The following is a 14,277-nucleotide window of genomic DNA, read 5'->3' on the forward strand; positions in this document are numbered from 1 at the left end:
ACATTTGTCCAAACTCATAAAATGTGCAATACTAGAAGTGAAAACTATACTCTTTGTATGGTAATGATGTGACAATGGAGGTGCACTGACTATAACAAATGCACCACTCTGGTGCAGGTTTTCAATAGTGGGGAAGCTTGTGTACGTGTGGGGGCAGGGAGTATACAGGGACTTTGCTTTCGGCTCAAATTTACTTCAGTATAAAACTGTTCTAAAAAAGTCTATTAAAAAAATGAGTCCTGCAAAGAGGTAAAATAAAAACCGGACAAGGAACTAAAGTAGGAGAAATTAGTTAAGAGAAGTCAGCCACAATTTAGGTAAGAGAAACACAAGCAGTAGAAACAAAACCATTCTAAAATAGTATTCAAGTTTTACATGTATATATATATAGCCTCATCTACCTGATATAACCGTTCCAGATCTTTTTGTACAAAGGAGGTATATTTTCCAAATTAATAAATAATGACAGAAAATAAGTAATGTTTTTAAATAAAATACACAGCTTGGAATAACTAAGTTTACATGGCAAATAAATGCAGTAAAAAAATCAAACAATACATAATAAATCACTTCCATGTTTTAAATTATAACACATTTATCCTTAAGAAATTTTTAAAATTTACTTCAACTGAAGCACTACAAAAATAATAGAAGTATAACTGTATGCTTAGTTTTCTTATACATTATTTGAAATAACTGTGATTGAGTACTACATCTTGAGTACTAAAGAAATAGTTTAACTTTTTTTTTTAGATTTTTATTTATTTATCTTTAGAGGGGAAGGGAAGGAGAGAGGGAGAGAAACATCAATGTATGGTTGCCTTTCGTGCATCCCCTGCTGGGAACTGGCCTGCAGGGAACCAGCCTGCAACCCCGGTATGTGCCCTGACTGGGAATAGAACCGTGATTTTCTGGTTCGCAGGCCCGCGCTCAATCCACTGAGCCAGCCAGGGCTAGTTTAACATTTTAATGAATGTAAATTGGTATTAGTTTGAATAAAATCTTTTTAAAAAATATTTATTTATTTTAATTCTTCCATGAGGACATTTTTTTCATTTGTTTCTAGAGAGGAGGGGAGACAGAGAAACAGTAATGCAGGACAGAAGCACTGAATAGTTGCCTCCTGCACACACCTGGACCAGGGATCACACATGCCCTGACCAGGAACTCAACCCACAAACTTTTGGTTACGGGATGACACTCCAAGCAACTGAGCCACACCAGGCAGGGCTGAGTAAAATCTTAATTTCCAATGGATCTTGACAAACTACTTCCTCCCAGAAAACACCAAGCATTGCAAAGTAAATACTGAACATTTCTTAATATCAGTGTAAGTGACTCAGTGTGGAGAGATGTTTTTCTTTAGAATCACAAAAAAAAAAAGGTATTTTTTCTAAAAGTGGAAAGATTAGCCATACCTCTTTCTTCAGGCTTTATAGGAAAACACTTTTTCTCCATAGATATCGGTTCAGGTTTTGGGGCTAAAAAACAAACAAAACCCCCCCAAAGTTAATACTTAAAAAAAAAATCGCTTTAGAGAACAAAAACAATTATACTACAAACTAGAGGCTAGTTAAAAAATAACATCAGATTAAAATGTGGTTTAACAGAAAGAACAAAATAACAGAAATCACTAGGCTGCATCTAATGCTATACCTGTCACGGTTAGCATGAGTAGGTAGTAACTCTGTAATCTCAGCTCCTTTTTTGTCAAATGAAGGTGTTCATGATGGAAATATTCTACTGTTATACTGTCTCAAATTGACTACTGAGACTTGAAATGCTCCTATTCTGACTGTTTCATGTTATACAATTTTAATTAACTTTGTAATCCCAATTTCACTAGTTTCCAAAAAGCCTTCAACACTGTCTAATATAAAAATTACTTCTAACTTGTGCTTTCCTTTTTTGGGATTAGGTTAGCAACTACAAAGCTAAAACCATTGAGAAAAAAAGAACTTACATTATTCCAAAGAAAGCAAATCTTTCAAGAAAAAAATTGTACTATATTTTAAAAAATCAGAAACTGGAGGCTGGAAATTGACAGAAACACAAAGAGCTAGATTATAAAAAGTTAACTCTAGAAAACTCTTCTAGGTTTGTGTAATTCAACTGTCTTTAAAAAATAAACTTTTCTAATTTGTTAAATTCCCTGGTGCATTTTCTTAAGGAAGAATACATAAATCAGTTTTTCTTTGCAACATTAACAAATTGATTTCATCTGAAAACATAGGAAATAAAATTTGTCAGGTCAATATATTAAATTTTCTTAGCAGGTTTAAACTTAGTCAATTCTTTTAACCCAAAATGACATAGAACTAAAGCATACAAATTATTTCAAGACTCCAATTTTATATGCCTTGTACTTAAACAAATACTGATATTAATGTATGTGAACACTCAATTTTTATATATTTCTAAAAATTGGTATATAACACATATATTAGACCCAATTTCACAATTTTAGAACATAAAGATATGAATAGCAAACTGAATAATGTTTTTTTTACATACCTGGACCCTTAGCAGGAGGTGGTGGTTTCCTTGGTTTCTATTAAAGTAATAATGGTAAAAATAGTTGAATACTTGAATATTAAATATAGTTAGATTCTGGTCATTAAAATCAAAAGTATATGAATATCTCTGTTTAACCCCTATCTGCTAAAAATTACAAGATAAATCCTGACAACACCACAAAAGGTCACCAACAAAATTTATCTATTAGAACAAATACCTCCTAGATAAAAATTCAAGTACTTCAAAATTTATCACTGTAAGATAAACCTACAAATTCTTAATGATCAATAAAAATGTTCTGTCCTCCCTCCCACAGCTTAAGATTCCCAGCACCATTTTACCTTCTTTAACAGCTAAACTGGGTGGGGAGGGAGGCGTAGCAAGGAAAGGTAGAGAAAGAGACTTTGCTTTTAAATGAAAAACAAAGTATCTAGTAAATACATCTACCTTTCACTGAAAGTCTCTCTTTCAGTGAGAGAGACTCTTCACTCTCAAAGAGAAGATAAAGGCAAAGGTTTGTGTTTCCTCATTTTGTCTAAATTCTCTCAGACTTATAAGGAGTCAGTCACTTATAAGAGTCTACTTAATATGTTTAAAAGCTTGAGACACATTCTAAGTATGTGAATTTGGTTTTTCCAAATTAAAAATAATAATCAATAATGTGTGTTCATTAAGAAAAGTATAAAAAATAAGGCACACTGAAGGCTGAATCAATAGGGAATCAAATCCAGCAAAGGAAGGGCCTAGGATGGTGTGAGCCTCTGTGGAGGCTCACAGCTTACTGTAAACTGTAAGCTGCAATAACTTACTGACCTAAATGAAAGACCAAAAAGATCCCAGATTTCTGTGCTGGCCTAAATCAAATATGGTAGACTGTCTCGTTGTGTGTCTGCTCTCTAACTCCCCTTCCCCCTACTTTATTTAAAGACTCAATTAGATCCATCACTCTATGGGAGGAAAAAAGGGATCAAATTGTAGAAAACCAAAAGATCACTGACAAAACCCAGCCTCACTTTATTCACCATGAGAAATAAAATATACATATTAAATCCTATAAGGAAGTGAAGACTGCTTCTTTTTCTCCACAAAATGCATTGAGAAAATAATAGTAAGGTAGAAATTGCCTTATTTTCAACAGAACTAAATAAAAATATAATTTCGTCCAGGCAAATGCTAATGTGTCTAACTGGTATAGCCAGCTTTTTTCCTTTTAATTGTAATAATGAGTCTAAGGTTACCTTCTACTATAATCAATGGGTGAAAAAAACAGGAATAAAGCATAGAACTGAAATAGTGTTTTGTTTTTATAAGTTACCTGAAGATATGAATGTAATATTCTCATAAAACTATTCAGTAACAATATAAAAACTCTGTTTACAAAGAAATATTGGCTAAAGTTCTTTAAACTATTATCACCATTAAAAAATAAATGCTTACTGGAAAGTCCTTATCCAGTTCATTTATCTGAACAGCAAAATTGTCTGGAAATACTCCTTCTTTACCATTAAGTTCACCCTTCCACCAGCCAGCTTCTCCAGTCTCCTAAAACACAAAGTGAAGAATAATTAAGATTGTATGGATTATCTTTAAATAAGAGAAAAAATTACAAATACTTCTAAGCAGTAGTTATAAAACTGGGCTTAATTTTTTTAAAGATTTTATTTATTCTTAGAGAGAGGGGAAAGAAGGGAGAAAAATGGGAGAGAAACATTAATGTGTGACTGGTTGCCTCTTGTATGCCCCCAACTGGGGACCTAGCCCGAAGCCCAGGTTATGTGCCCTGGACTGGAAATCAAACTGGTGACCTTTCAGTTTACAAGTTGGTGCTCAATCCAATGAGCCATACCAGCTAGTGCTAATTTCTTAAAAAATAAGTCAGGTAACTTTCAATTTAATTTACAAAGATAAAAAGTTCTTGGATACCCTGGCTGGGTGACTCGGTTGGTTGGAATGCCATCCTGTACACTAAAAGGTTTCAGTTTTGATTCCCAGGGCAGATAAGGGAAAACAATAGATGTTTTTCTTTCATACCGATGTCTCTCTGTCTCTCTCTAAAGTCAGTAATAAAACTATCCGTGGATTAGGATAAAAAAAAAGTTGTTGGATAGAAGAAAAAAAAAGGACAGAAAATGGAGAGGGTGAACAGAGAACATGAATTACCAAACTGTTTCTTACTTAACAATCTTCCCAACATTTTATACACCAAATATTAAATTATATTATTCACAAGCATTAGAAATTAATAGGCTCTTTTTCAACTCCTTCCAAATGCCATCCTTCCATGAGCAATTAGTCCAAACTGTATGAATATTCAAAATGGCATAAAGTGAACCACCTGATTGTTAATTTAAAACGATGAAGCCCTGGCTGATGTGGCTCAGTTGGTTGGAGTGGCCTCCATAAGCATAAGGATTTGTGGGTTTGATTCCTGCTTGGGGCACATGTCTAGGTTACTGGTTTGGTCCCTGGTCGGGGTGAGTATAAGAGGTGACCAATCCACGGTTCTTTCCTTCCCTCCTGCTCTTGCTAAAAGTCCTCGAGTAAGGATTAAAAAAAGAGGAGTGGGGGAAGAAATTTCAAAAACTATACGATAGAATTATACCAAAAAACCAAAATATTTATAATTTTGCTGTATTACAAGATACAATTATAGGATTCTGCCCATATACCAATAATACTGAGTTTTCTTTTTCCAAGTTATAAAGCTACCTCATTCTTTGAAATAGCCACACTATTTCCCACAGTATATAGTTTCATAAGCATTTACATGCCGATGGACAGTTAAATTATTTCCTTATTACTTCTTGGGTTTTTTTTTTTCTCTTAAAAGCAACAAACATTAGGTGGGAAAAATGGATTGAGATAAAAGAGAAAGAAGATAAACCTGGAGGGGGTTAGGGTCAGAGGGAAAAACACAACATGATGGTAATTTTCCAATATATTATAACAAAGATAGTGAAAATCTAAAAACAAAACAAAGCCCTCTCTGAGCACTCACTTTGTGCTCAGAGTATGTGAAGGTTTCTCAAGACACAGAAATAAGTAAGAGAAAGTCCCAGCTCTTCTAAAGCTCACATGCTAGGGGGAAATAGAAGAGTATTGAGAAATATTTCTATAAATAATTACATGATACAATTCAGTGAAGAACAGAGAAAGATCTTACCTTACTTATCAAGTGGATTATCTCTCCTTCTTTAAAAGTAAGTTCATCTTCATTAGCACCTTCATAGGCAAATACCGTTCTACAATATTCCTTAGCTAAAATAAAGAATGTAAATAATGTGGCTTCTATAAATGGATTCTTTCAACACATACCTATGAAGTCTCTATTTTGGGCAAAGAAAGGTACACTAGAAGCTATTAAAATGAATTTAATAATTTCAGCCAATACTACATGCTGAGCTAAGTAAAGTAACAATTTTATTCATCCTTCATTCAACTACTTACTAAACTAAGTCCTACTATACTATAGGTTCAGTTCTAACTGTTGGGGTAGAACTTTAGAGAACAAAGCATATTAAAAACCTTAACTCATGGTGCTTATAATACCTGGCAGGATTTAATACTCTGATCAAGTAGTACAGTGTTGATGAAAGTTTAAAAAAAATCCAACATATTTGAGCATCTTTCATTCCTAGTATAAAATTTTTATTCAAACACTTACCTTTAATTTTACCTTCAGTGTCTGTTTTTATCTCCACACTCTGAGTTCTGGATCCTTGTGACTACAGGATTAAGGGCCAGAACAGAGAAGGATGAGATAATATATTTTAAGTTAGAATAAAGATAATACTATTAGACAAAATTTGCATTTACAGTTATCCAGCTTTTCCTAATGGTACTTAGAGCCATATTAGTAATAATGTGACTGAACACTCTACCCAGATATCAAAAGCTATTTAAATGATAGCTTAAAACCCATAACTTCTCTACTTTATCAACTCCTAAATCAGTGATCAGAGTAGGCCTGGCAAAGCCATCTTGTAGGGTGAGGCTGAGGCAACTCTCTGAGGGCTTATAGGAGTGGGCATAAGCGGCAATGGAAAGATTACAAGTGTAGGCGTGATGCACAGGCATGGACATTTGGCCAAATATGCCCACTTGTGGTCTTAAGATGATGTGTGTCACTGTGTGAATTCAACTTCAAATGTAAAAAAAAACCCCCAAAAACGGTGGCATGGAAACCACAAGCTGCAGGACAACATGAGCTGTGTGACAAGAAAGTCAAAGGCAGTGTGGATTTTCTGAGACAGAGGAAGCAGGGGAGGGCTGCTGGGGATGTGTCACTAAAGAGCCCCTTGTTAGGCCCCGGCCAGATCTTCCAGCTCCCAAGTGCTAAAATCAGACTAAGTCGCAGAAGCCGCAGTCAACTACTTGGTCAGGAAATTCTAGAGCTGTCCTTGTACCATTAGCTCCTGCATCACCTTCTTTGGGTAGTGATACCAACTCTCATGAATCTGCTGCTTACAACAGAAAGACTTAGAAATCAATCCCTTTAAAAAAGACAGATGGTGGTAAAGAATAAGTTGCAAAGTTGCAGCCAACCATTCATTCAGGAAATTCTGGAGCTGGCCATGTACCATCAACCCCTGCATCAGCTCACAACAGATATGATATGGACTTTCCAGACCTGATTTCATCACAACAGGAAATAACCACTGTCAAACAAAGCTGTAACACTCGAGGCTGAAGTTAGCTATTGGAGACGTTTTGCTCAGACTTTCACAGTGAACACCTATGACGACCATGAATTTTACAGACTTCAATATACCATCAAGAAACTTGAACAAAAAAACCCCCAAAGATATTGATAATCATCAAGTTGAAATGGCAATATAGCAGAATGTTCATGAAGAAAAAGTGACAGAAGTAAGGCAAAGGTATCAAGATAAAGTAAATAAATATGAAGAAAAAAAATCGAACAACTTGAACATCTTTCACAGCAGTGTGGCTTGGGATTCAGAGAATCTGATGATTTTTAAATTTGTGATAATGCAAAAATCTATTCAAAGTCTGCAACAGAAGAATAACAGTCTACCAAGAAGATCAAAGGTCTTGGAATTAGACTTATATCCCACAAGAAAAAATTATATTCTGTACAAAATAAGAGATGTTTCAAGGAGAGAACAAGACCAGACAAATGAGAAAAATAAAAAAACAATAAAAAAATGTGAACTGAATCCTGATATTATGAAGCAAAATGATAACATGACAAAAGGAAAAAGTTCTTCCACAAAGTACATCTATGGAAGAAGCACTGAGTGTGCAACAAGCACAGTCTAATACTAAAAATAAAGTAATGAGATGGAGCAACTTAAACCATAACAATCTCATTGGTGACAATCAGAATTTGGAGAAGGAATCAGCACAAAAATCGAATTGAATTCATCTCTTTAAGTAAAAATTTCACTAATAAAATAATGAAAATAACTCTTAAGGAAGGCAGTACACAAACTGAAAGACTACTGATTTTTGAAGTCAACATTGTGAAAATCAAACAGGAAAATTAAAAAACTGTAGAAACATCTCAGGAAAAGGAAACAGAAAATCAAGCATGGGTAGAGAAAAATACGTGACTCTCTACTGACAAGGAAAGAGAACTGGAATACGTTGCTATGATGAAGAAGGCTCTTGCTGTAGAGGAACTATTGGGAAAAAAAGAGCAGGACAGGGGAATTAAATTAGCTTTGGAAAGCAGTTGTATCTTGAGGACTTCCAGACAAGATGAAGGAGCAGGTAGACACATTTTGCCTCCTCGCACAACTGAAAAAAGGACAAAAACAAATTTAAAAACAAAACATAACCATAACTGTCAGAAAACTGAACTGTATGGAAGTCCAACAACCAAGGAGTTAAAAAGGAAACATTCATCCAGACCAGCAATGGGGCAGAGACAGGCAGCCTGGGTAGAAAGGACCCGAGACAAGGGGGCGGCTAGAAGACCAAGGCAGGCCAGGCAGCAATTGGTGGAGCAGGATAAACCAGGAGGAAGAACTGGGAGGTGAGACAGACCACGCAGTCCAGGGTTCCAGTACAGGGAAATACAGCTTCAAAAACCTTTGGCTGTAAAAACCTGTGGGAATTGCAGCAGCAGGAGAAACTCCAACTCCCAGGATAGTTTGTTGGAGAGACCCACAGAGTCTGAGAACATACACAAAACCACCCACCCAGGAATCAGCACCAGAAAGACCCAATTTGCTTGTGGCATATGGAGGAAGTGATTAACAGCAGAGCAAGAGCTGAGTAAGCAGCACTGTTCCCTCTCCAACCCCTTCCCCACAACAGCAACACACTGAAGCAACTTTGCAAGTATCTAAAGCTCTGCCTCTTACTACGTAACTGGCTTACTGAGACAAAAAAAAAATATATATATATATATATATATATATATGGCCCAAATGAAAAAAAAAAAAACAGATCAAAACTCCTCCAAAATACAACTAAGCAATGAAGAAATAGCCAACCTATCAGATGCAGAGTTTAAAACACTAATAAGCAGGATGCTCACAGAACTGGTTGAGTATAGTTAAAAAATAAAGGGAAAAGTTAAGGCTATGAAACATGAAATAAAAGAAAACGTATAGAGAACCAATAGTGACAGGAAAGAAACCAGGACTCACATCAATGATTTGGAGAAGGAAGAAATAAACATTCAATGGGAACAAAATGAAGAAATAAGAATTCAATAAAATGAGGAGAGGACAGAGGCTTAGGAACTTCTGGAACAACTTTAAACGTTCCAACATTCGAATCATAGGGATTCAGATGAATCCCCAGAAGAAGAGGAATTAAAGAAATTGAAAACATAATGAAGGAGAACTTCCCTAATCTGGCAAAGGAAATAAACTTCCAGGAAGTCCAGGAAGCTGAGAGAGTCCCAAAAAATTGGATCCAAGGAAGCACATACCAAGACACATCATAATTACATTACCAAAGATTACACATAAGGAAAGAACCTTAAAGGCAATAAAAGAAAAGAAGAGTGTTACTTACAAAGGAGTTCCCATAAGATTATGAGCTGATTTCTCAAAAGGAACATTGCAAGCCAGACAGGGCTGGAAGTATTCAAAGTCATGAAAAGCAATGATCTACATCCAAGATGACTCTATTCAGCAAAGCTATCATTTAGAATGGAAGGGCAGATAAAGTGCTTCCCAGATAAGGCCAAGTTCAAGGAGTTCATCATCACCATACTTCATTATAAGAAATGTTAAAGGGACTTGTCTAAGAAAAAGATGATCAAAACTATGAATAGTAAAATGACAACAAACTTACAACGATCAACAACTGAACCTAAAAACAAACACAAAAACGAACTAAGCAAACAACTAAAACAGGAACACATTCACAGAAATGGAGATCACATGGAGGGTTATCAGCCAGAAGAGAGAGTGGGGAGAATGGGAAAAATGGAATAAGAGGCATAAATGGAAGGTAGAAAATAGACAGGGGGAGATTAAGAATAGTATGGGAAATGGAGAAGCCAAAGAACTTATACGTATGATCCATAGACATGAACTAAGTTGGGGGAATGATAGTGGGAGGAGGAGGAACAGGGTGGAGGAGAATAAAGAAGAGAAAAAAATGAGACAACTGTAATAACATAATCAATAAAAACTATTTAAAAGATGTAGTTATATCTCTTGAGGAAGAGACAGGTATGTCACTTTGGCATTGAAACAGAAACAGAAACTGTGTCTTAGGGAAAGAGGATCAATATTTATGTGACAAGGAATTACACTTAAGCCAACAACTCAAGAGATCCCCTGGTGCTTTAGAACCACCAGACTGTCCTTTTCCAGAGCCTGGGCTGTAGAAGATAGAGCAATTTAGAAGGAACCTTAGAAGGAAAATCACAGCACTGGAGGAAAAGCCAAGTTCACCTTTTAATGCAATGGAAAAGGCAAGCCTTCACACCAGTACATAGGTAGTCACTGCATGAACAACTGAATGTTGTCGCCAAGGAGAGAGATGAGTGAGCGTTACTACAGCTTTCTGTCTCTTGGAAATAAAAAAAGCAGTATCCTCACGCACTAGCTAACCTGAAGTTGGTACTAGCTGAATAGATGGAGAAGCCAGACAGCCTAGACCGAAAACCGAGAGCATGTTACAAGGTGTATGAATAAAGTGAATGCTGGCTTGGATCAGAAGGAAGAACAAATTAAAGAATTTAAAAAACACAATGAGGTCCCACAGGAAGTGGTGGATAACACACAGAAGAAATTAATGAACTCACTAAGTAGCACAGAAGAAAAAGTCAACAAAGTCCAAATGAGAAAGTCCTTTAGAGGATATTTTCAAACATCCACCATGAATGTTGTGAAGTGTTACAATTAATGGGAAGCACTGAAAGTGTTACACTGAAGTGTTATAATTAATGAAAAGCAAAGAAATAGAGCAGCTGTTCAGTGAAGAGCAAGGTGGTGTTATCAGGTAGATGACCAGGCTTGGATGAAAATGTATCCCTAATGCACTTCTGAAACCAATGCACCAGGTCTATGAGTAAGAGCTCTTTTTTTGGAACTTTTTGTTAAATATCTACAAGCAGAATCTCATTCAGCTTTCCATCAGCAAACACTATGCTTGTGATATGAAGACTATAGACTGGCCAGGAAAGACAATGAGCTACAAATGTACAACCAAGTCTTCAAACTACCCAAAAATCAACACCCAGAAAAACATGTGTGAATCCCTGTTCCACAGCTGTGTCTCTTATTAACAAACCTGGACCTGTAACTGTAGTAGCTCTGGACATCTTTTAAATGCTATTACTAATGTTTTGATCACATATATTCCTTAGCCAATATCACCTGAGAAGATTGCTCAAGTTGTCCTGAAAGACCTTCCAAAGCAAAATAAATGATTCTTGAGCCAAAGATAAGACAGCACTTTAAAGCAGCGGTCTTAGGAAAAAGGTACAATTTGCTTTTGCAATTTTACTTTGTTTAATAAAGATACTTAAAAATTGTTAGTGATATCATTAATCAAATGGAGTTACAAGTTTAAGAGCTGGAAAGAGGCCCCAGATCATCTAATCCAATGTCTCTCTTAACGTAGACATTGCTTCTCCAACATTCCTAGCTATTATATGGTTATACAACAGTACTCCAAAAGCCACAAGAACTCCAATCTTTAAAACCAAGAATCCATTAGGACCCATAATCTGAAGGCTAGGCAGTGTCAGACCTAACAGAAGACAGGATTCAAAGTACAAGTTTTCTTTCCTGAACCAAATCATAATTACATGAGAAAATATGCAGCAAGCTAGAAAGAAAAAAAAATGTTGAAACTAAACACATTAGGAGAAAACTTCACAATATATTTCACCAGCCAAGAGAGTCTTAAAAGTAAAATATTGCTAAACCAAGCAATTAAATACAAAATACTTTAAACTCTTAGGAGTTAAATAAAGACATACAAATGAGAGCTACAAGGGAAACAATGCCCTAACAACTTCACAGGAAAAGCATCCTATCTGAACACTCCATCTGGAAATCCCAGAGGTTAAACACCAAGAACAATGGCCCTGAATTAAATGCTTGTAAAATTTTAGCTATCCGCCCCCTCCCCCCCAAATAACAACTTAAGTCTCTGAAGCTCCTTGATGTTAACACTAGAAACAACAATTCTGAAATTAAGATTGTAGTTACTTTTCCCCCAAAATAAAAACTTATATATTTAGTTTAAAATCTCATGTTAGAAATTAAAAATGTATGGTGCATTGCTAGTGAAATGCTTAAGAAAAATAAAGTTCTCCATACATTTACAGAGGAAGGTGAGTAGATGTCACCACTGCTGACAAGCCACAGGAAAGTTAAACAGTGACTAATAAACTTAGTTCTCATTGCAAAGCCATTTTAAAATGGCTCATTTGAGGCTTACTTCAAATTAAAGGAAAAAAATATATAATTTTAACTTTAAAAGGCAAAAAGAAAAGCCTTGCCTTTTCTAATTTTAAACTGACAATTGTAATTCTAAAGCTTCCACTAAGAGTTTGTGTTAAATTTACCACAAAACATTCTAATTTTATAAAAATTAAATATAAACACTAATTGCTGTAAACTTGAAAAGAGTTTCTCACAACTTTTCTTAATCAATAACTACAGATTTCAAAATAGGATCTTTAAAAGTTGCAAAGTGACTTTTACATTCTGCAAAATGCTTAAGGAGAAAAATAGTGGAGTTAATCTAAGTAAAGTTTTATCCATATTACCCTTTCTGATTTCTTCTCTTCTATTTCACTACTGGGTGTTCTTGTCCTAAGTTTCACAGAGCCTTCTTTAAAAATGTCTCCAAATCCAATTCCTCTAATTTTCTTTGGCTGTGTAACCGATCCAGGTGCACTTTCATTCCCACTCCCCGGAGAGGGGAACGTTAAGGCAGGCCCGGTCCAGACAGTTTCTGAAAGAATAATGTGTTTTTGAAGAATGACACCCAGCATCCTGAAATTCTTGATACTCCCCCCTCCACTGTGTTTACGCTATATAACGCCTAATAAAAAATATCAAAAACAATGAAATGACTAAATACTACTATATCCAAGAGTAAAAAGCACTTTACATTGATATTTTTCTGGATGCTGGGTATAACAATACAAATTTAGGTATTTTTAATTAGCAAAGTGCTAATTAGGAAATCACATTATATATGATTCTTACAACAGCATGTCGGATTTACTGCTTCGGACAAAGATGGTATGAAATGTAACAGTGAAAATAAAAAGATAAAATTAATCATTTTTTAAATTATACAATTCAATCTGATTAAAGTTAGGGTGAGTTTCCAAACACAAAAACTGGGAATATCAGCAAATTTTTATTTTAGAAAGTCAGCAGTTTAAGACCTATCATCTTAACTCATGGATGAAGTAACATAAGTTACAAATGTGAAGCAGTCCATGAAAATTTACATTATAGTGGTAAAAAAAATTAAATAGCGTTTAACATTAAATGGTAAGAAAGTTATTTCTACATTCTTGCTCAATAGCAAAGGTTCTTATTTAGAGTCCTCAATGAGTTCATTAACAGCCCCATGGAAAACTATGTGGGTATTTTTTCAGTTCATTTTTCTGGGCAAAAGCAGCACAGCTTATAACAGATTCTCAAAGGACCTTATAATCTCAGAAATAAATTTCTAGAGTAACTCATACAAAAAAATTCCAGAAACGTTTTAGAATGAGGATGAGAAATGGGGAGAAATACATAAATTTTGCCTCCCTAAACTAAAAAATTATGTTGAAATTTAACAGCAAGAATAACAATGGGTAATAGTAAAAATGGCAACTATCATTTATTCTGTGCTTTTGTAGCATGGTCTTGCTAAGCACTATACATGAATTATATCTAATTTTTATAACCACCCATAGGCTTAGCATTAAGCACTATTACTCCTTATTTTGAAAAACCAGGCAAGCAGATGTCAAGAACTTTTCCAAGGCCTTAGAAGGTTTAAATAAGAGTCAATGTTGGAAGCTAATTCCCAAGAACCCCAAACCCAGTTTTAAATATTTTAATACAATGATTCAAACAACAAAAGCCTCCAATCACACATTTGAAAATATCTGAGTAGTTAATAAATTTTATGAAAAATATAATGCCAACAAGTTCAGTGATCTACTCTTATAACTTGCAATAAGAGCTTAAGCCATATCCAACTGTCCCCGCCCCCCCGAAGTTATTTATAAGAAATTGTGTATTTATTCCTACATGTTTAAACTTCACTCACCTTCAAAGTACTCTCCATTTGATGCAATACACCTAT

At 35.1% G+C, this 14,277-nt stretch overlaps 1 protein-coding gene across 1 annotated transcript in view; it reads right to left on the bottom strand.

Annotated features, from left to right (window-relative positions):
- The window catches only part of CD2AP (CD2 associated protein), a 139,784-nt gene that overhangs the window by 47,493 nt on the left and 78,014 nt on the right, over window positions 1-14,277 (bottom strand). The window contains exons 6-11 of the mRNA XM_053668282.1: window positions 12,731-12,918; window positions 6,182-6,242; window positions 5,681-5,775; window positions 3,955-4,059; window positions 2,515-2,551; window positions 1,419-1,481 (exon numbers count right to left, since the gene is read on the bottom strand). Coding sequence (XP_053524257.1) covers window positions 1,419-1,481; window positions 2,515-2,551; window positions 3,955-4,059; window positions 5,681-5,775; window positions 6,182-6,242; window positions 12,731-12,918 — 549 coding nt within the window. The remainder of the gene's footprint in view (window positions 1-1,418; window positions 1,482-2,514; window positions 2,552-3,954; window positions 4,060-5,680; window positions 5,776-6,181; window positions 6,243-12,730; window positions 12,919-14,277) is intronic.

This window comes from Artibeus jamaicensis, unplaced genomic scaffold (genome assembly GCF_021234435.1).
Source record: "Artibeus jamaicensis isolate MK-2021 breed Jamaican fruit bat unplaced genomic scaffold, CSHL_Jam_final contig_484, whole genome shotgun sequence".
Lineage (NCBI taxonomy): Eukaryota > Metazoa > Chordata > Mammalia > Chiroptera > Phyllostomidae > Artibeus > Artibeus jamaicensis.